This window comes from Perissodus microlepis, chromosome 23 (assembly GCF_051167445.1).
Source record: "Perissodus microlepis isolate ML-2025 ecotype Zambia chromosome 23, ASM5116744v1, whole genome shotgun sequence".
In the NCBI taxonomy this organism is placed as follows: Eukaryota; Metazoa; Chordata; class Actinopteri; order Cichliformes; family Cichlidae; genus Perissodus; species Perissodus microlepis.
Genome location: NC_140482.1, coordinates 41,753,060 through 41,775,345, shown reverse-complemented (window position 1 = coordinate 41,775,345; position 22,286 = coordinate 41,753,060). Strand labels below are relative to the sequence as shown.

Sequence of the window (22,286 nt, the reverse complement as noted above, 5' to 3'; positions counted from 1 at the left end):
TATGAACGGCTGTGGGAAAAGCTGTAAAACACATAAAAATACAGTTAAAGGTCCAAAAATGTATGCTCCCCTTCATATTTTCCAATGCCACCCAGTGGGCCAGATTGGAGTCTTTTCTGGGACGATTGTGGCCCCCGGGCCTTTTGTGTGACACCCAATAGAGCAATATAGCACCTTTGGGATGTGGTGAATGCAGAGCCTACAACTCTGCAGCAACCTTTGCTTTGAAGAGTTAAGGCACCTCCGAAGGCAAAAGAGGGTCCAACGTACCTAATAAACTGGCTGGTGAGTGTTTGTCTCTGTGCTTCTAATCAATCTTTACAGCACTTTAAATTACTTTTTGTTCGCAAATAAAGCTGACTGATTAACCATTTGTGTCACAGTGAAATCCAGTGCAATAAAAATGCAATCTCCAGCTGTTAAGCGGAGCAGGACTTGGTTGCGTGCAGCAGGATGTCGTGAGCAGTAAGAAGCTCTAAGGTCAATAACGGCGGCTCTATCGCTCGCACGCTTTATTGTTTTGGTTTCTTTTATCCCGGCTAATGGCCATTAGAGGCTGACAGCCGTCTGTCGACATGCAGGCAGGAATCTTCTTAGCCTGCAGATTACGCCGAGCCCGTGACTCTATTTTCACTCCCATCATGTACCTGTATAGTAAAATATGTCAGCGAATGAAGTCATGTTTCAGCAGGGCACTACCGGAGGAGTATATTGCAATGCTGACTAACAGAATGACAGATGCTTTGAGTGTTTCGCTGTTGAGTGACAGCAGACTTGTCAGGGCTTTTGTGTGGCTCTGCTGCCATCTTTTCATTTTGGCTGCTGCCAGTGAGGGAGGGACGCATCTATGCAGCCACAGCTGAGTGAAAAGGCACCTAGGAGGCATTTTTCTGAGCTTGTCAGACACAAGAAATCTAATCCAGACAGCCAAGAATTGGAATGTAAATGAGAAACCCGAAAATAGCAGCTGTCTCTGCGTAATTGGAACAAATGGAAGTTGGATGTGTGGTAGAAAATAAAAACAAGAAAACAACTGGGATGTAACGTGACACTATTTGCTGACAGTTACAATAAGCTGGGGAGAGCCGAGCCACAGGCAGGCTGTTGTTTGTAGCCAGGCAGCTTATAGTTTCTGTCAAACCGCTGCTGATCTCAGATCTTGAAGGTCGCAATTATGTGCCCCCCCTACCCCCCCGCCTCCTACTATTCCTGCTTCATCCCTTTCTGCTGTTATCCTCCTCTTTTCCTTTAAACCCCCTCTGGTGTCCTAAGCAGCATTTAATTGTGGAGGGCTGAGCCGAGGAAGGAGTAATCAGATGAGAACGGAGGCAGGGGGAATCACGTGGGCACACATTCACTAAAGGGGGATTAATAACACTGGCGTCTTGATTGAACTTCGGCTGCTCTCCGAAGGTGGGGCAAGGGGAGAAAAATAGTGACACGGAGAGAGGAGGCAAAGAGACGAGAGTTGTAAAGACGAGGACGATCGGAGGTTCTCAGATGAGAGCAGCAGGGAGAGGAGACACAGATGAGGAGAGAAGAGGGAAACAGAGAAAGGGAGTTAGAGCAGTGAGAGGGAGTGGGAGGAAGAAAGAGCGAGGAGAGGAGGCAGTGCAGCGCAGTGCGGGGGGGAGAGAGACAGGAAGGGAGAGAGAGAGAGATGTAGAGACAGGAAGCCTCCACTGCCACTGAGCCAGTGAGATGCAGGCAGGCAGAGAGAGACGACAGAGGGAGAGAGAGGCCCTCGGCATCTCCACGGCTGGCCCAGCGAGGGGGCGAGGGGCTCAAGAGCACTACAGCGGAGAGAAGAGTGGGAGGGGAAGCTGAAACTGAGGGAAAAGAAGAAGGGCGATACAATCAGAAGCAGGCTTTGCCAGGAAAAAGGGGAGTGGGGTGAGTGGGACTAGAGCTGAGGAGGGAAAAAGCAGATAAAAGTTTTGGAGACGGAGTAAGAGGGGGAGAGGGAAGGGGGGGACGAGACTAAACATCAGAGCGGATAAAGCCCGTTAATGGCAAAGGTAGGAGGAGATTCGTGGAAGAAGAGGACGAAGCTTTCGGTGTCTCAGGAGTCCTCCCGTTCCCCTTTTACTTCGTCTTCATTCTGCCAGGCTGCCGGACATCATCCATCACCATGTTCTCCGACAGCAGGGCTCCGGCGCCTGGGGAGCAGAAAGGCTTCAAGTCCCACACCCCTCACTTCATCCCGTGGCTGCGCAATAGCTTGAAGCCTCACCAGAGCAGCGACCTGGGGCTCAACGGACCGTACAAATCCAACTCAGAGACCCGAAACAGCCTGGCCCCGCTGGAGAGAGCCAAAGGGATCGGCTTTTTCTCCATCCAGGGGAAGGACCGCGGAAAAAAGGCTGAACTTCGGTGCAATGGGGTGGGGAAGGCGAGGATGCTGCCAGTTGCGCTGAGGGGGCACCACATCCTGCCAGGGAGCCTGGGGAAGCAGAGGGAGGACAGTCCTGCCAGGTGGAACCGGACTAAAGAGCTTGGCACAGACCGCAACGCACAGATCAGCCCAGGGGAGGGGCCGCAGGGACCAGCCAACAGCTCCTCCGCTGCTCAGGGCAACCACACCTTTGTTAGGAACCACAGCAGCCACCTGAGCCCCCATCAGACGCAGAGTGACAGCAGTAGCAACTCAGTCAAGAAATACGGGCCACTGCTTGGACCTCCTGCTGCTCCTGTTGCTGCGCTGCTCACTGAGGAGCCAAACTTTAACGTGCCTGTTGTTATGTGTATTGAGGGCAAAGAGGGGAGGGTGTGGGACTACGCCAGTCACACCACCCACCGTCAGAGAGACCACCGTTCATCCAGCTGGCTGAACTATGACACTCAGGGACTAATAGAGAGGCAGCATGGATTCAGCTCCAACTTCAGCTACACCAGTAAACACAGCAGGAGCTCCCAGAGCCAAAGAGACCTGACAGCGCTGCGGGAGCCACCTGTGGAGGATCTAAACGGAGTTATCTTCTCCACCGAGGTTCCTCACAGGGGGCTGAGCTGTACGACAACTCTACAAGGCCCCGAGAAACCCAGACCGAGCTCAGAGCGCACCGCTTTCCTGGCTCAGAACCAGACGTGGGCCCAGCACAGACCAAAGAGCGAAGGGGAGTCACAGAGGAAAGAGGCCAGCTGCAGGAGGAAGGTGGTGCGAAACCAAATTAAACGGGTGGTGGTCAACCTGGAGCAGGTTCTCAAAGCCCTGAGGGATGTTCATCAGGAAATGAAAGAGGTAACATGACGTATTTTTCTCGACTATGACTAAAAAATGAGATGAAAGCTTTTTCAGTGTCAGATTCAGCCACGTCACCCTCTCAATCATCACATTTCATTCGAGCGACTGAGAAGTGAGAAATACAAACAAAACAGGACAGAAAAGTTACTGCGTCCTTTCACATTCATTTTCTGAAAGTGTTCATGCTCGAGGGCCTGTGCACTGACGAATAACAAGCCGGTCTCCAAATGCACGTCCTCAGCAAGAATTTGCCATGCATTAAACAGTCAGCAGCACGGCTTGCATGAATGCAGCACCAAAATTTCCCAAATTTCCTCTGTCGTCTGTCTGCACGCTTCAGCTCGAGTCGTGTGCACATTTTCATAAAGGTGAATGAGACACTAGTCATGCCCCATTTGCCTGATGCGTTCAGAGGTTGTTGAGATGAAGGATCTCTCCCTCCACTCGCTCTCCTTATGGACAGATGTGCTCCAGGCACAGCTGGATTGCGTCCGACGCTTTTTATAATCCATTTATGTCTGAGTTTCTCTGTCTCACACAGTAAAAGTGACACATAAATCTTGCCTCTTGCCATTTGATCTGCGTCTGTGGGGTCACAGCTAAACCCGAGGTAGTGACCTCATCATCCTGGCTGCGAGCTTTATTAATAAAACCCCAACGAGTGCACACACAAAGAAGGGAAAGAGGGGGGTGAGTAAGCAGACACTGAAATAGAAAAGTCCCAAATTTTCACAACAGAGGCAATAGATGAAAAGAGAAATAAGGTACCAGAGAAGACTGGTCGCATATTTATTCCAAAGCTGTGTTTTTTATTCCGCTGCATGAGCAGCAAACCTCAGCTTTGTTTAATATTCATCACGGCTACGAAAAGAAATTAGTGGAGGCCTTTGTCTGAAGCTAAACAAATATTACACTAAAGATCTCTCTCACACACTGGAGGAGGAAAAGACATCACAAAAGTGGGCTTACACTTGAATATGGTAGCGATCCTCTGCTGAGGCGCTTTGACAGATCAAAAAACTGAACTATGACTCAGAACTTCAAGAGAAACAACAACAGAATTGAACTTAAAGAGCTAAACGCAACTTAAATAACGGCGCTCCACAACAAACGTCTCTCGGTACTCATCAGGAGGACCTGCAGGGTCAACCCCCCCACACTGCTTCTAACAAACACCCTTGGGGGAAGCACATGAAAACCAGGGTCCTCTGCACTTTTATCTCATCTGATTTCTGACATTAACGAGCAGCACCTGCCCAGAGTCACTGGATGCGCATATACACGCTGTACTTCAAAGCAATATGAAATGCCTCGCTCAAACAGCTCCAGCATTAAAAAAAGACAGAGAGAGACAAATCAGGTCATCCACTGACATCAGCAAGGATATTGAACACAGCGAACAAAACAATCCAGCACGGACCGAGGATTTATCTGTGCACATTGAGCAGGTGGCGTGATGGGTCAAGCATTTTCCCCAGAGTAATTTCCTCCAATCTCTTCCATCTATGTATGGCTGTGTGTGTGGCTGTTTCTTCTAGTCTTGTTGTGTGGGTTGTGTGTGTGGATGCTCTGCACGCACTTGGATACATGCACGTGTGCCTCGTCTGATTTTTACTAAACTGGCAGGACAAATCTGATTTGTTTTACCAGACTGAGCTGCACTGCTTTAACTTAGTTCTGTATGTTATGAAACATTTATTTGAGGTTTGCAGGGATTCATCTTTGTACAGCTCTGTTAAGCTCCTGCCAGTGTCTCAATTTTGGATGAGATCTGAGGTCTGTGGCAGATTTGACGCTGCGCTTGGGATCACTGGCCCCTCGCGTGATTCAATTTCAGCCAAGCTGTAGCCGTCGGACAGATGGCCTCACATTTACTCAAGAATACTTTGGTATACGGAGGAGTTCACAGTGGACTCAATGACTGCAAGGTGCCCAGATCTGCAAAACCAAAATCATCACCCTGCCACCACCGTGCTGACAGATGGTATGAGAGGGGTTGGTGCACTATGGTCAAACATCTCCACTTTGGTTTTGTCTGTCCAAAGAAATTTGTTCCAGGAGTTTTGTGGTAACATGCTAGCTGAGGCCTGTAGGCTCTGAGAAGTAGCTCTTGGGTTCTTTGCAGTTTCTCTGAGCATTGCACAGTCTGACCTTAGGGGGAATTTTCTGGGACGTCTGCTTCCGGAAAGATTGGAGCATTGTGTTCGACACATATAGAGGTGGTATATGTGCATATTTATAGAGGTGCTCAAACTTGCTGATGATAAAATAATGACGTATATATGAGACGTACTGGCTGCTATTTACCTCTTAATTCCTGAGGAAGCAGAAACGGCGGAGTTAGCGTTTCACATCCTGGTGGATTAGGGGATCAAGCTGATAAGCATTTAAACACAGTTTCCCAGCTGAAATTCAGCTGCAGATCTTTGTGGAATTATGAATCTTTCCCCTTCTTCCCTCTGCTTCAGCGCTGCTGTCTGCTGTCCAGGCAAAGAATATTTCCTCTTGTCAGCTAACTGAGGAAATGATCAAATTTAAGCCAATAGTTGTTAAGTGTGATTTGTTAAAATATCTATCATACATAATGCCAAATATTAACTGTTTCCAGCTGCACTCAAATTTGTGCTGCTATCGAGAGATTTGCTTTAGGAGTTTGACTCTTGGTGGTCAATTATGCAGAATTTATGGAGAAGAAAAAGCAGCAATTTGCAGATGGAAGTGTTATTTTTCTAGTGTGTTATTATCTCTATAATAAATTATGTATTGCAGCACTTTTATAAAACGAGTGACTCACAAGAGGCAGGTTAAACAGAGGATGGTGCTACACTGATAGCGTTAAAGTGAAAATGCAGCTCGTGGTGTCTTTGATTAAACCCTCTCTGCCCGGTAACAGAGGCTTTCTGACAAAGCTCAAAAACTCTTTGAGTTTAGTCTAAGATTACTCTGATGACATCACCATGACATCATCTGTTTTCACGGGCTATTACTCACTGCCAGAGGTGAACTGATCTGTATAAGGAAACAATGGAGAGCTCTGTTCTCAATCTATCGCCTCTCTTTTCATTCAGCACACACAGCTGGACCAGCAGCCAAGCAGAGTGGGCAACTCCCAAAAAGCTCAGTGTTTTACTTTACTCTGTATGTGCAACATTTAATCAGTCTGCTAATATGTGTTTCTCCAAAGGGGAACCTCGCCATCAGGTCCTGCATCCTCTTTCTTGGAGCAGTGGCACCAAAACCCAAAGCAAACAAAAACTATAGAAGACATTTTTCAATCACAGAAACTGGAGGAAAACTTCACTTACTGACTCTATCTTTATCTGTCAATCGTGTATTTTCTAGGTGGTGCAGCAGATTGACCATCTAACATCAACCATTGATCTGAGTGAGGAGGAGGAGGAGGAGGAGGAGGAGGGAACTGGAAGAGAAAGCACCAAACCTCCCAGCGACAGCAGCTACAGTTCAGGCTCGAGCTCCAGTGAAACAACTGTGGGCTTCCCACATCAGAGGCTGTCAGAGCCTGCAAACCAGCCAGAAACTGTGTATTTATCTGGCACCCTGAGGGGAGAGCATCATAGCAGGAGCCAGTCTCCACCCAATGTGCAGCTGCGCCCACTAACCTCTGGACTTTTATCGGAGAGGAGTCGGACTCTTCACCTCACCGGTAGTGTTGGGGCCTCACCCAAACACGGTGGGAAGCTGCCATACTCCAGTAACCTCACGACCCACGACCACACTCACTCCCCCCAAAGAAGCCTCCCTGCTCGGCCTCCAACTCCTGGTCTTTCTCCTCTAACGGTAAACTTCCATCTCCCCAGTAGCTCTGGTTCTCAGCCTCACTCTCCTGGGGCTACCTCCTCCATCAGGATCAGCCCCATCTCACCTCCCTCTCCCCTGTCTTCAAAGGCTAACCCACCCCCTGCTCTTAGCCCGTCTGTCATCATCCAGACCAAAGTGGGGTCATATCAGACCACACAAAGCGATCTCCCATCTGCTGGGCCGCTCTCTCCATCGTCCAACCTGCTGCCGTCTGCCAGCTGCCCACCCACCGACTCAGAGACTGAAACCGGGTTCGCCGCTAACACGGAGAGGCGAGCATCCTCAGCGGGACCGTCACACGTATGCGGCGCAGCACAAGGCCACAGAGGTCGCAAGCCTCCACCTTACCCACATCACAGACTCTCTGAAAACACAAAGAAAGTGAAGGAGCCCCGCAAAGCTCCTCCGTACCCTGAGAAAAGAAGGCTGCTCTCGACCACAGTGTGAGACAATGCAGCAGGAGAGGGGGGCTGATCGAATGGAGCCATATTCACAGCACCAGCCACAAGTCTGCAAGAGTGGAGAGTGATTTAAGGCTTGCCAAGCTGAGCTGAGACCAAGTTTCCAAGGTGACAAGGCGCAGACGCAACTTTGGGTGAGTATGTCAGGAGGAACAGCTTGCTTCTGCTAATGTCCTCTTACTCTCTCCTTCTATACAAACCTCTCGGGTTCACACACTGAACATACACAGGGCATCGTAACATCTGTCTGGTTAACTGCTCTGGTAACAAGAGCCTCTATACAGATGTTCACTTTGCACTGCAGATCTCAGACTCCCACCGACTGCACAGTTAAAGGGCAAGGGACTGAAAAGGCCTAATTAGAGAGAAATTGCAATTATTGCAAAATGACAAGGCAAAGCAAGAAGTGATTACCTTAGTGCACTTCAGCCCATGCAGCCAAAGAGGTCCACTCACATGTATCAGCATCATCTGAGGTGGATAATTGCTGTCTCACTGCAGCTCAGGCTACCTTGGCTTGCAGTGTTAAAGAGCACATGCGGGGGAAGTGAGGTCAGAGATCTGTGACAGAGCTAGAGACAAGAAAACGTGTCATAATATGAAAAACTTTGCAAGAAAGTGCCCGAGCCCAGTGTCCCTGCTCCGACTGGGTCACCAGCCTAGCACTGGGGTGCGCGTCAGGGGAGACAGGGGGCAGCTGGCCATTCGTTGTACCCTTCACCGGGCCCCTGGTGATACAAAAATCCCATCTCCTTTGCTGCCTCTGGCTTGACCGACCCAGCCACAATCTCCATCTGTTCCCCTCCAAATGTCAGGAGATGCAGAGAGAGAGAAATAGGGGGCAGGTGCGAGAGAGCAAAGAGAGAAAAGCAGACACGGGAATGCCAGCCGGATTAACTACATAAACACAGCACAGCAAATCGATGGCTCATTCATTTAGGTCAGCTTATGTTGTCCTCTCTGAAATGTTGCTTTGGGTTATTTCAGCTGGCTCTTTATTTTTCTCAAAGAATAAAGCTGAGGTTATTTTATATTCTCTCTCATGACCAACAGGCCCGATAAAAAGAGCCTGTTTCTCAATAGAGTGACCTAATGGTTACTGCCTGTGCCACTCAGAGGTACACATCTTCAACAGACGTCTAGTTTCAGTCTTTGTACAAAGACTCAGCTATTTACCCCAAACACTGTAGATTTTTAAAGGTTCCTTAGGACAACAGGAGTGCATTTTATATATATATATATATATATATATATGCTGTCAGCGTTAATCTTGTTAAAATGACGTTAACGCCATAACCGGATTAACGCGGCAAATCTCCGATAGCGAGTTAACGCGACTCGCCCCGTGCTTGGGGCTGGATGGCGCTTGTGCGTTAACGTTAGCGCGGTTCCTCAGCCTCACAAACAGCTAGGAATGAATAACCACTGGTGCTCCAGAGAGCGCTTTCATCTCCAGCATGGTATATGTGGGATTATGTTCATAATGAATATCACACAGTGATACTCTGTGACTCATTCAAGCATTTTTAGGCAAATGTTGAGATAGTTTTATTAGTAATTAGTCATTTTTGTGCAGCTCTATCCCTCAGAGGTGTCTACCATCATGCTACAAGTGCAATGCTTACATGCTTAAAGCTGGAGCGCCAACATGATGCTCAGAAAGAATCACCTCCTGAGTGTAATCTGCTAACCTGTTAACTTTAAGGACTAAAACCTTATGTGCAGCTGAGGTCAGTGGAGATCTTGTTAGTGTTGCAGGTAAACTGAATGGTTTTCCTAATAATGAGCAGTTCACAGCTAAAAAAAAATGCCACACTATAGCTGTGCAAAAACAAAACAAGTTTTCAAGTAATGGAAGTGCAGTCCTGTGGAAAAACTACATACATCCTTACTGCTTCCATAGGAACTGAGAAGCTACGTTGCAGCCAGGCGCTGCTAATTCAATGCATTTGATCAACTGATCATAAGCAGACGTTTTAGCAGTTTGCAGGTCTGAAACATTCAGGTGTGTGTTAACTTGATGCCAAGGAGAAAATACACCAGCAGTGATCTAAGAAAAGCAATTCTTGCTGCCGATCAATCTGAAAAAGGTCATAAGTCCATTTTCAAACAATCTGGTCCATCATTCTGCCGTGAGAAAGATTATTCACAAGTGGGAAACATTCAAGACAGCTGCCAGTCGTACCAGAAGTGAACATCCCAGCAAATCGACCCCAATGTCATACTGTGCAGTGGTCAGGGAAATTGAAACAACCCCAAAGACTACTGTCAATCCCTACGGGCCTCCATTAGCACCTTAAAGTTCATGACAATACATTTAGAAAGCAAAGTTGCACAAACCACAGACCACAAGGTTGGCCTTTGCCACTGGACTATGAGTGGTGATGAAGACTGAGGCAGAGTACGGTAGAAGGCAAGTCAAGCCGTCCAACTGCAACACAAATCAGACTTTCTAATATTCTGTTTCTAATTAAATATTATATATTTTAATCTTAATTAGCGCCATTATGAAAACACTCCAAACCCCACGTACAGGAATTCCCCACACTCATGTGACCCATGGCCTCTACTGGACCCCCGGGGAAACATCTGCACACACAGACAGGCGAGTGATCTCATCTCCACAAGCAAGTTTTACTCAACAGTAGACCTTATTTGGTGCCAGTGTCTTTGAACATACAAGACCAAAAAGGAAATGCTCGACAATAACGCACAGCACCACGTTTGCAGGAAACCAAACGCAGCACGCCAGCTGCCGAGCACAGTGGTGGAGGCGTGATGATTTGGGTTCGTTTTGCAGCCACAGAAACTGGACGCTTTACAGTTATTGAGTCGAACACAAACAGCAGCGGCTTAGCTGAAATATGTTCATGCAACAGAAAAAGCACAGCAGTAAATCTACAACAGAATAGCTGCAAAGGTGCTGCAGTGACCGAGTGTTATCCAGACCTCACCGGGACCTTGTTCCTGCAAACCTCAGTTCCTGCAATGCTGTAAAGACCAGCGGCCAAGATTCCTGCGCAACGATGTGGAAGACTGATAAAGTCGTACAGAAAACAATTCAAGTTATTGCTGCTAAAGGTGGCTGCAGAACCACACTGATTTGCTTTTGGTCAAACATCTCTTAACCTCCTGAGTCCCGAACTCTTTCATGGCAGCATTTTTAATTTCTCTTTGATATTTGGGCACGTTGGGACCTGATGAATGTAAAAACAAAGAATTTCCAGATTTTTGTTTCTGAGAGGAATGAGATCCACATAGGAGCACATTCGTTTTAAATTTCAGTAGAACAGTGGCAGCATAATGTCCTCGTAACTGCATATCAGGCCCTTGTGGAGCAAAATGTATTATTTTGGTCTAGACATCCCAAAATGTGATGTCCACATATGTGGACGCCAGGTCCTAGGAGGTTAAGGCAACAAGTGTACAAGCTTTGTTTTAAGGGGTCACAAGAAGATGGCAAACATCCTCCTGAGGCCAAGAAAGTTGTACCCCTCAACCCACAACTCCATGTTTAATTTTGCTCCATGTTTCTCTCCTGTCGGCCTGCACACCCTCTTGCAGTGGCTTTGTGAACCATTACAGTGTGTCTGCACCACATTTGAACAGTTAGAGGTATTTCAGTCTGGACAGCAGCGGGGTGGCAGGGTGGGGGGTTCTGATCAAAGCTCTTTAATTGACGTCATCATAATCTAGGCCAATTCTTTGCAGGAAAGTGTATTAATTCTTTGTGATGGTTGTACTGTAAAGGGAGAAGTTGAAAGTAAACATCTCTACCGCTGCCAGATGGTAAACAGCAGCGATATGTGTTCAGGGTTTGCCTGACAGCATCGAGTCCCATAGACGGAGTGAAATGATGATAATCAAAGAGCTACTGTGCAACAGAGACCTATTACTCGATGGAACAACCAACTCGAGAACAAAGTGTCTCATTTTTCCCCCCGCAAGGCCACAAAACTAGAAACGAGAGTCTGAAAATGTCCCCGCTTTGCTATAAGATGCTTTAATTACAAATAAGAGCCTCTGTGGGAGTTTCATCGCACAGCTTGTTGTGATCTTAGCTCTGCCACACTTGAGATTTTCAGATGTTTCATAGTCACGGCTGTAAAAGCAGCGCTAAATGTGCTGGTTACAGTTCTGACGCTACGCTTCAAACAAACTTGCGCCGATATGCCGACAATCTAGATTACAGATTTTTCTCTTTGGCTTAACATAAAATGAATAAATCCCCACCGACTTTCTATCTCTATAAACCCATAAAGATCAGAGCTCTATAGATTCCCATATGTGCCTGTGGATTTAGAAGAGCCTCGCTCCAAAGCTTTTCTCCCCAGAAATAAAGAAGAAACAATAGAAGCTCTTTATCTCATGGCAACATTTATCTGAGGACAATATATGTTAATTTCCTACGCCAGCAGAATACATTTTAAAACAACATTTCTTATAATGCTTATTTTAATTGCAAGTTTTGCTCGGGGCCTCAGATGTCCTGTACACTGTGTTTATGCTGCTTATAAACGGAGTCTAAATTAGGAATGCATTAGCGCTGGTACTAAAATTACTGTTGTTCTGGATGGGATATGATGGGGTATAAAAATGCTTTCCACCATGTTTACTGTTGCCCAGCTTTGACAGTGCTGCAAATATTTATTGTCTCAATGCTGGCACTCAAATCTTTCCTCTTTTTATGTTTACCCTCTAACAAGCTGTGGGAGCTTCAGTGAGATCATGACTGACATTAACAAGACACAAACATTGAGTTATCTCCAGAAAATGTCTTTATTGAGACGCCCATCACATTTCATCATGAATCAGAAGAATCAACAAGTAGAAAAAGAAAACGTACAAAATAAGTAACATTGGGTTTGTTTGTTTTTAAATCTGTCACGCCAGGATCTGGAGGTGATTATTTCCAGACGACGCATCGACATCAGCGGTGACAGCGAGGAAAAGGGGAAACGCTCCTGCTAAGCATTTCCTCCGTTCCTTAGGATCACCTCCGGACTGACGAGGGAAACCGATCCCGGGCCAAACAAGGCAGAGAGATAACAGGTAACACAACCACACAATCAAATCAGCAAAATCCTCAAATCTGAAATCAATCGTCCTCTGGAGACTGGCGTGGATCTGAGAGGGCTGGATCAATGACGGGGGGGATAAAGGTTCTCGCAACATAAGAGAACAGGGAGAGTCACGAAGGGGAGGGGGGGACGAAATAATGAAGTCCTTGTGAAACCTGCACATTATCCTCGCTGATCCACACATGTGGCACCGAAAGATGAAAGTAAAGGGTTCAAGAAGGACTCAGAGATACCTGCTGGCATCTCTTTTGCCTCGCGTGTTATCATCCAAGCGTCTGTGCATGCCCTACATTTTAGTATTCTGTGGTTAACAATGTAACTGAAAAGTTGTTGCAATAAACTCAAATTAGATCCATTTTTAATGGGAATTTCTTTGAGAACGATTTGCATCTTCTGCTGCAGAATGATGAAGATTTGAAGACATTTACAGAGACGGTGTTTAAGCAGGAATACATGTGTCCTCTTAACATGTTTAAAAGCTGCTATCTGCTGCATTATGGCTTCTGGCAAAAACACAAAACAAAGATTTATCACAAGAAGAAGTGATTGGTGGTTGCTGGGGATCAAATGTGGTGCTTACAATCATCTGGAACGGATAAACAGAGAGAGATGAAGACAGAATGAGGCAGTTCGCTCAACAGCGGCTCAGAGCAGAGCCAGACTGGGGAAATTGTTTATGTGCGCGCAGTGACGATATTGGGGAATACTCACTTTCCTCTGGGGATTACATAAGATGGATAAATCCTTCCCTAGTCTAAATATGTTATCTATACTCCACAAAGCCCCCAGACATCCTCTATACAATCACAGACATCCCCAGTGTATCAGAACACAACTCTTTGTAAATCTTGTAGCATAAGAAAAATAACAACTATGGAAGCACTTTATCTCAGAGCAAGCATTTTGTTGTTGTTGTTGTTGTTTTTTACTCAACTGATCCCTTTTGTCCCGTGTAGCTCCGATCCACTATAGCAACAAAGTATCAGGTAACTTTTGTAGCGACACAAAGTGCTGTCAGGGCAGTATCCAGTTTATCCTTCTTCAATTTTTAGTTGTAACTCAGGAATAAATCCATCCTTCATTGATCACTGAGGGAAAAGCAGAGGCTCGAGTCGGAGCTCGTCGGGATGCTCTGATTGGTCAAAGCGCTTCACTTCTGACCAGCTACAGCTCGTCTTTTCGTGTCCGTCCAATCACGGTCAGTTTGGAGAGTTGAGCGCTGAACTTTCCATCCCTGTGGGTCACTTGAGGTTAAAAAAGAGAGGAAATGCATTAAATGCTGCCACAGATGACGACAGAGCAAAAACAATCATTCAGCTGCAAACAAAGCACAAGGAGAATAACAGGACATCACGTCTGTAGGTTTGATGAGCTCCACCTGCAGGTGAGCTGGTGTAAATGAGATATTCCTGCTACCTGCAGGCAGTGAGCCCAACAGCAACGTTGCTGATCCTGTTAAAGACCTCAAACACAAACAGCATCTTTATCTTTTATGTATTTGAAAAATTCGATATTTCAGCATTTTTCAGACATGCACTAAAAAAAAATGCTTATTTGCTTTTTCGAAGAGTGGAAAGAAAAAAAAACCACATGAATCTTGTGTCTGTTTATTATACGCAGAGCTAGAAACCACAGCGTGGCGAGCTTAGCTTACAATGAATGCAAATGATAATTTAACCTTTATTACACTGGGGAAGATATTTATACAGGAACTAAACATATTTTTATTCCAGGCAAGCAGTTCCCATAAAGCAGGGGTGGGCAATTCATTTCCCCAAGGGGCCACAGCTTATTGGTGCGGCCCTACACAACAGTCCCAGTGTATCACGTGGCCCCTTGGGAAAATTAATTGCCCACCTTTACTCTAAAAGCTTAAATATGATCAGTTATTTTGTAATTTGATGGAGTCGTACATTAAAATACATTTTTGGATTCAGGGGCTGAATAGTTGATGCATGTTGTAGCTGTTAGCTTATAAACAAATGTAAAGGAAAATGTGTAATAAGTGGACTTCAAGCAATTTAATTAAAGCCTTACAAATTAAGAGCCTAACCATAACCTTAAAACACGTCCTAGCCTAAAATAAAACAGCACTTATAATAAATCACCAGCTGTAACACTCACTGCCTCCATGTGGCACTAACATAAGCAAAAGAAAGACTCTTTCTGTAGGTGGACATGTCAGCATGTCTTTATCTGCACGTCTGAGCTTCAGTTGCTCTCCTTTCCTATAGATGCTAAAGGCTACTCGTAGGTTTGTAATTAATACACTCTCCACTGTTAAGCAGTCTATCAAAACAAATCCAGACTGCAAGTGTTTTCCAGCATCTGTACCTGTAGCGTTTAATCTGCTGAAAAAGACACAGGAAATTGCTGGTCGGCTCGACTCGTCAAATCCTGCTAATCACAGTCTGGAGCCTCGGTTTGGGTGGAAACGGAATAACAAGAAATAATGCTACAGGGACAAATGACAACCCACTCACAGCTGGAGCATATGCTTTAGAGGGAAATCAGCAGGGTACTTGCAGCGTGATGGAGAGGGAGGGAGGCAGACGGAGAGAAAGAGCAAGGGATTGATGTGACAAGCAGAGGGAGTTGATTGAACACTCGGAAACACAATAAATTTCTCACCTGTTGATTCTCCGATGGTGAATTCTTCTGGCTTCAAAGGCACGTCACTCTGTCCTCCTGCTGCCGACTGAGACTGGAAATGCAAACAGCAGCCACGATGAAGACGAGGAGGAGGAGAGCAGGGGAAGAGAGACAAAAAAGAAACAATGACACAGAGAGGGAAACAGGATGGGAGGCGGCACAGATGACAACAATTTTGTTTGGAACAGACGGGCCGGGACAGTAGGAGGACGTGACGGCAAGGTCAAGGAAATGCTGCGCGGGGGTGGCAGGTGTGTTTGTTTGTGTGTGCAAAGTTATTTCGGTCTCATCATTTAGGGAAGTTGTGTTTTTTCCCCTGTGTGTTCGTCTTTGGCTTGCAGGGCACGGAGCTGAGCGGGAGGAGGAAACATGCGCTCGCACTAATGACAGAAAGTGTCAGGACTGTCCTTGCTGTGGGAAGGAGGCGTGTCGAGGTGCGCTCCACTTCACAGATGACCACATCAGACAGGCAGACCGCCGTAAAGTGGCTGAGCTCAGACCGGGCGCGGACATTAACCTTCCACGAGACATTAAAGTGCACAGACTCGATTCCGAGTGTGACGTCAAGAAGAAATAAAGTTTTCGTGCTACTTTGACTTACTCGACTTGTGTTAGTTTGTCAAGGGCACATTATGGGTTTGTTGTATACAAGTGGAGGGAAGATGATATGTCCAACCCACCCATGTCTAGCCGGGACCTTATGGTCGGGTACATTCTCCTACTCGGGTGACAAATCCAAGTCCTCAGGCTACAAAATCCCGCAGCTGCAACTTTGTCGACTTTGTGTCTGGGGGCACGCGTTATGTAACGGGCGCCATCGTTGTAGTAAAGCAACATATTATGCATTCGCTTTTCATTGATTTCTAAGTAGAGGGACCCAGTGCCGCCCCTTTTTGCAGAAGGCTCGTGTGCCAACATTTAAAGTTGAGCAGTTAATCAAACATATTTGATAGGTGATAAATCACAGAACACTGCAAAACATCATCTGCTTCCAGCTTTTCAAATGTGAGAACTGGCAGCTTTATAATCACTGAAAAATTAACCGTGAAATGCTTTGGACAGCCATTCGATCGCACCGAGAAACCTGAAGACGTACTCTTGGGCTGCGAGATGGAAGTTATTAAAATGGTAAGCTGCTGCTTCTTTCTCTTTGAGTCCGATTAGACAAAAGTCTGAAGGCAGCTCATCCTGTTCACAAATCATTAAATGTCAGACTTACAATAATCCTCGTTCGTGCGGAGACGTGGCACGCACTCTGACATTTACATATCCAGGAACGAGGCGTCATTATCAAACTGTTTAATTAAATACAGCTCTGAGATTTTTTCTCTATTTGTCGCACGAGACGAGATAAAAGTGCAGATGGCGACAGCTGTTACGATCTTACAGCCCCTACGTGCTGGAGAAAAAGCATATAAGAAGCTGCTGCGCACAAACGTCTGCCTCAGATTTGGTCCCAGAGGCTGATGAATGTGTTGCTGGTATAAAGGTGGATGTTTTATTATTTGCATGCTATGCAGAAATGCTCATCAACAGAGTTTCGCCTTGTTTTTCCTGACAACTGTGCTGATGAAGCTTTAATCTCTGCACTGAAGGGGCGCCTGGAACGGCGAGGCAATACAAAGCAGAAAGTTTTTGTTTGTCCTGTCAAACCAACCGCAGAACGGGGAAAAGCCAAAGGGGCAAAGTCTGTGAGGGGTTATGATGTGTTGCACCGACAGTATCGCAACTACGCTGCACAGGTTGTGGTGCAGTTTGACTACCAACAGGCAAACTTCAGTGCAAGGAAGAAAGACCTGCACTGAACCGCTGGCTTTAAGCGTGACTCATCTTGAATTTGAAAAAGAAACCAGATGAATCCAAGCTGAATGAGCTTACAGTGCTTTCATGTGATGTCAGGAAAATGAATCCCTGACTGGAGATATTCACATGTCTGAGAAACCTCTGGCTCTTTAGACAGAAACACAGCGAACATGACGGCAGAAACTCTTGGTGCAAATTCATGATTGGCAGGAGATTTGGTGCAGCGTCTGCATTAATGCGGATGGTGCCTGGGCTCCGGCTCGGAGAGGGGATGAGGAGCTTGGTCATTTGCGAGGAGCTCAGAATCAAGCTGACATCGTACGGAGCCAGCTGAGGTGGTTCGGCCATTTGATTAGGACGCCTCCTAGGTGAAGTGTTTTGGGCATGTCCAACAGTGAGGATAGCCCTCTAATATGCTGTTAGGCTGTAACCATTAGTTACCATCTATGCAGGCTGGGCTAGATTAGTGAAAGAGGTTATTTATTAGTAGTAATTCTGACAGAAAGTCAGTGGAGCGCTGTTCTGGAATCAGCTAACACAGCGTTGTCCTCCTTTGGGCCATGAGAGGATGGACGCGAGCCTCCTTGTGGACATCCTTCAATAGTTTGCATCTTCAAGGACCAGCCCGAAAACCAGTGAACCAACCACACACCTGCAGGCGAACTCCAGCCAGCTTTTTAAAGAATCATGTGGAATGAATATTTATCGGCAGTGTCCACAGCAAGTATGATCCTGGTTTTAAAAGCATCACTGAAGGACAGTCCTCCTCTGGAAATGGATCAGCCCACTGACAGTAATAAATAATAAACTCAGCAGCACAAAGAAAACAAAATCCAGCAATCACAAAGTTTTTCAGCTTTGTCCATGTTGAGCACTGGGATAATTTGACAACTCAAACACAAATGAATGAACACAGGCCCACTAAAAGCTCAGCTAACAGTTTCTTTGTACTTACATACGCGTTGGCATACTCGATTTTGGTTCCCTTCAGTTCAGCTTTGAACTGAGTGAAAAACAGGTACGACTTCCCCTGAGGCCTGGCGGGAATGAAAAGGAAATATTTGCTGTCAGTGTCATTTGCATAAATTCATTTAAATCAGAGGTTGGAAGTTTGCTGTGTTGTTTCCCCTGCTAGTCTCTACCGCCACTGTCACGATTAAGCAAAATCAATAAGGTGACTCAGCAGACGCACACATTAGCGGTGAGGGTGCTCTTAGCATCGGGGTCACCGAACTGAAGAAGAGTACCTCCGCGGGCTGCTCATTGGCCTGTGAGTGTTGTCCTGGTATAACTGCAGTTACGGGGACCTAAATCTGGTTACACAATCACAACATGGGGGCCCGACTTCCTTATGGGGACATTTTAGGGTGAAGGCAGGCTTTAAGGTTAAGGTGAGGTAAGCAGTAGTTGTGCAGCCTCCATTAAGCCAATGCAAGTCAGTGCAGCGTCCTCTAAAATCTGTGTGTCTCACCTCCACACAGAGCAGGAGAACAGTCTGTTGTCATCAGTCAGGCCCACACTCATCAGCCATTGCTGCGTTACAGAAAAAAGGGACAATATTTTAGCATAAAGACCGCAGTAATCAGTGATGTGAGGCTGGAGACGCACAGTGAGAGAGGGGGAGGCGCTCACCTCGTTGGTTCCTCCTTGGGAGGCGTACGTGAAAGAGCATTCATACTCCCCCTGCAGAAGGAGAATGAAACCAGGTGTTAGTGCTGTGTTTTGGATTTACCTACAAAACAAGAAACTCTTTGTTCCACTGATCTCACTCAGGTTTCAGTTTAACCTTACATAGAAATAAAGACAGAATATGGTTGCATGTAAACTCACATCCTTTCCAATAATACCCTGAACACTAACACTTTACTCTTTAGGAGGAACCCAAGAAGCTCTGTTCTGTCTGTGCATCGGAGGTTAGCGAGGGTGGTCTCTGCCAGACAGCTCCCCTTAGAAAAGCCCAGAAACTATTTCTTTATTTTGTACTGAGGTCTCAAAACCTTTCTTAATGCTAGAGCGTGTCAGATGTTGTTTATGGGGGAAAGAGTTGAGCCAGATTAAAAAAGCCATAAGAAATTACCGCTGGTCTTTTTGGTTTTGGATGTTTCTTTTGCTTGTTGATCATCATTTAAAAGAACGCCGTTTAAAGTCTGGTCTACGTGACCTGGTACAGATGTTTAGAATTAGCCTGGGTACTGCTAAAAAAACAATTTCTCTCTATTCAGATTTCAGCGTAGCACGACAGACACGCCTGTGGTTATTTTCTGCCATATTAGTACCAGCTTTCACCAGTTTCAGCTTGAACAGTTCATTCATATTAAGCTTTTCAGCATCACATAGACTGAATGGCTCCGTAACGTAGTGGTTAACATATTCACCTAACGTAGAAAAAGGCCCTTGGTTTGATACCAGGAGGAATCACAAACTGTTTGGGGTTGGGTCAGGAATCTGGTAAATCCAATGTGTACTGAGCCAACCTGAAAGTAGTTTTAAATATATTTAATTGGTCCTGAAATGACCTAAATGAGCTAAACAGGGCTTCCTGATGTGGAGATAAGATGTGCATGAAGCTTTAGACCAGACTGCTTTGGAAAATGTGAATAAGGGCAATAATGTTGGACATCTAACTGCAACATTTCCTACTGATGAAGGCCTTCCTCTGGACCATTCATACTATACTAAAGTAATTAAGTAACAGATTGAAAAAATGAAATGAAAGAAAAATTCCAGTTTTTTCACTTTGTAGTACAGAATTAGTTTACACCTTTATTTCTTAAATCTCGCTGACAGATCCCTCTCATTTACTACAGCAGCATTTGTCTATTACGTAGAAAGAAATGAGGTAAGGTTGTATTTGCACTTTTTTTTCTTATATCCAGATATCTGTGGGAATAAATGTGCAGTTAATCTTCGGTCCACTGACAGAGAAGGGGAATTCCACTGCTCTGGACTCTGGTCCACTTGAGATTAAAGTGGGCTGTTTGTGGCCAACGACGCAGAGGGAGTCTGACATTCCTGGTTTAGAGCATGAAAGTGAGTCAGAGTCACACCTCTGACATCAACAATGAGGAAATAACAAATAATAAGTCCAGCTACAGCTGGACGAGTCAGCGAGTTTCTTTTTCTATTTAAAATAATAATGTAATGTAACAGCTTGTAAAATGACTTTGACTTTTTTAAACTGCGACTTTGCAAACACCTCCCACGTCAGAATATTAGAGACACGTAATGGTTTTCTTTGTCACCGCTGAAACTATCAGGGACACCTGAGCTTTACCTGCTGTGACCAATGACAAGTCAGCTTTTCTTTGATTAATCAAACAAGAAAAACATTAATTCATTAAATAATTAGTTCGATCGTTAGTTTAGCAACCAGACAAAAGTTGTTTTTACAATTTAAAGTGAGCAGTCTTTCAGTTAAAAGAAAAGAAACTCTCAACCAATCAAAAGCGCCATTGTGACAGCGACGTGTCAGCCCCTCACAGGCTGTGTCGTCATCAGACAGCGACTAAAGCTGCCCAGCAGATTGTAGTTTTTCTCTTTTGTTGTTTATAACGTCGATTATTTCCGACTGTAGTAAGAGAAGCAGACCTCAGCTGCTCAATAATAATTAATTTAGTTATTAATGTGTTAATAACTGACTGATAGATCACATTGGAGTGGGTTACAGTGAGCTGCGCGGTGAATTTACTTGAATTCAAATTTAATCCACGTAAAATTAAATTTTACGATTCAGGATTTATCGGTAGCTCCGTGTTTCCCTGCACGAGGGCTCGTTTTAAAGCGGGAGATTTACAGCGAGAAATAAAGACACCGCTCGGCGGAGGCACTTACAATGCCCTCGGAGAAGGTGTGCACGACTCCTCCCGGTTTCACGTTGAACTCCACCGTCTTCGCCTGCTCCTCGGACGCCTCCGCCGGGACACGCGCTGCTATCAGCGCGAGCGCAAACAGAAACGCCAGATTACCGGCGCAGGTATTACTTTGACGAGCCATGTTTTCCTCCTCTGACCTGCAGCTGGTGCGAGCAGCGCCTCCGGTGTCCCGTCCACTGTGAGTGTCGTCACACTCACGTCACGAACGATGTAAATCAGAAACAAAAAGGGCTACGAGTAACATCACCGCGCGTGACTGACAGATAATAATAATAATAATAATAATAATAATAATAATAACTGTGTTAAACGTTGACTGAATAAAGTTACTTTAATGGAGACGCTGACCGTGTTGGCCACACGGTGTCGCTGTAGTTCAACCAATTTTACACAGTACTTTATGTTTAAGGGATACTAAGGGTATTATTATTATTATTATTATTATTATTATTATTATTATTATTATTATTATTATTTAAACACGAAGAAATAATTTAATTTTAGCATTTTATTTTACTTATTGTTATTATATAAGTGATGTAACAAAATAGAGATAAATAACAGAGAGATAAGAGGTGTGAAAGAGTTTCTATATTTGTCCTTGTGGCAGTAGAGATAATTCAGTCTGTTAGGAAATGTGCTCTGCTGTCTGTCCCGTAAGTGTTGCAGGGGGTGGTCAAAATGACTGAAGAGTCACCACCACACCTGCAAAGGAGTCCAGTTTGCAGCCCATCACAGAGTCGGCCTTCATCAGCTTATTGGTGCTTGTGTGTGTCTAAAGCTCAGATGAAGCTCCCCCGGCAGACCACAGCAAAGTATGCCGTGATCACCACAAACTGAGTGGCAGAAAATGATCACTGAATGATCTCAGCCTCCTCAGACAAGAGAGGCTGCTCATCCCCCATCATGCAGCCGGTGTGTTGCTCTTCCATTTCAGCCTGTTCTTATTTATAGGCTAATTTGTAGCATTACGCCACTACAACCTTTTTAATTCTACACTCTGCCGCATTTATCTGCCAGTTTACAAATTCTTTGTGCAAATCGATTGAAATCCTGGAAGGCAAAATAGTTAAGCCTGCAGTATGTCATCTATAATTTTTAAAAAGGGGTCATTAGTTGGTGCAATCATTGGTAAAATGTCTGACGCTCTGATGCTGGGTTATTTTATATAACGCCTTTAGATTACTTATACAGAACAATTAGTGTTTAAGCAACATGTTGCTGTTTCTGCTGCTGAGTTACTTTGAAGTATTTCATGTGCAGAAATATTAATATGTGGAGGCCAAATTAATCAGATGCGTCCAGAACTTTAATTAAATTGAATTTATATAGCAGCAAATTACAAGGCACTTTA

General features: G+C 45.3%; 2 protein-coding genes across 3 annotated transcripts; one reads left to right on the top strand and one right to left on the bottom strand.

Moving 5' to 3' along the window:
* The first annotated feature begins 1,367 nt into the window (after positions 1 to 1,367).
* Positions 1,368 to 15,853, top strand: LOC146362239 (uncharacterized). 2 transcript variants are annotated; one of them, XM_084921751.1, is made up of 4 exons: positions 1,368 to 3,241; positions 6,587 to 7,658; positions 12,418 to 12,576; positions 15,599 to 15,853. In XM_084921751.1, exons 1-2 carry the CDS (start codon positions 2,132 to 2,134, stop codon positions 7,508 to 7,510), a joined length of 2,034 nt encoding a protein of 677 aa, XP_084777877.1. In that variant the 5' UTR covers positions 1,368 to 2,131; the 3' UTR covers positions 7,511 to 7,658; positions 12,418 to 12,576; positions 15,599 to 15,853. The 2 variants fall into 2 exon arrangements, with proteins under 2 accessions (XP_084777877.1, XP_084777876.1); XM_084921750.1 differs by having other exon boundaries at positions 12,418 to 15,479.
* mydgf (myeloid-derived growth factor) lies at positions 12,285 to 21,130 on the bottom strand. The gene is made up of 6 exons (XM_084921753.1): positions 20,892 to 21,130; positions 18,693 to 18,743; positions 18,532 to 18,593; positions 18,016 to 18,097; positions 15,237 to 15,309; positions 12,285 to 13,849 (listed from the first exon to the last, which is right to left on the bottom strand). The coding sequence occupies exons 1-6, from the start codon at positions 21,051 to 21,053 to the stop codon at positions 13,770 to 13,772; spliced, it is 510 nt and encodes a 169-aa protein (XP_084777879.1). The 5' UTR covers positions 21,054 to 21,130; the 3' UTR covers positions 12,285 to 13,769.
* Positions 21,131 to 22,286: the final 1,156 nt, after the last annotated feature.

Coding starts and splice junctions, on each gene's coding strand:
- LOC146362239 (XM_084921751.1), top strand. CDS start 2,132: ATGTTCTCCGACAGCAGGGCTCCGGCGCCTGGGGAGCAGAAAGGCTTC. Junction 3,242..6,586: donor TTCATCAGGAAATGAAAGAG/GTAACATGACGT, acceptor TGTATTTTCTAG/GTGGTGCAGCAGATTGACCA.
- mydgf (XM_084921753.1), bottom strand. CDS start 21,053: ATGGCTCGTCAAAGTAATACCTGCGCCGGTAATCTGGCGTTTCTGTTT. Junction 18,744..20,891: donor ACACCTTCTCCGAGGGCATT/GTAAGTGCCTCC, acceptor CTCCTTCTGCAG/GGGGAGTATGAATGCTCTTT. Junction 18,098..18,531: donor TTCTCCTGCTCTGTGTGGAG/GTGAGACACACA, acceptor CATTCCCGCCAG/GCCTCAGGGGAAGTCGTACC.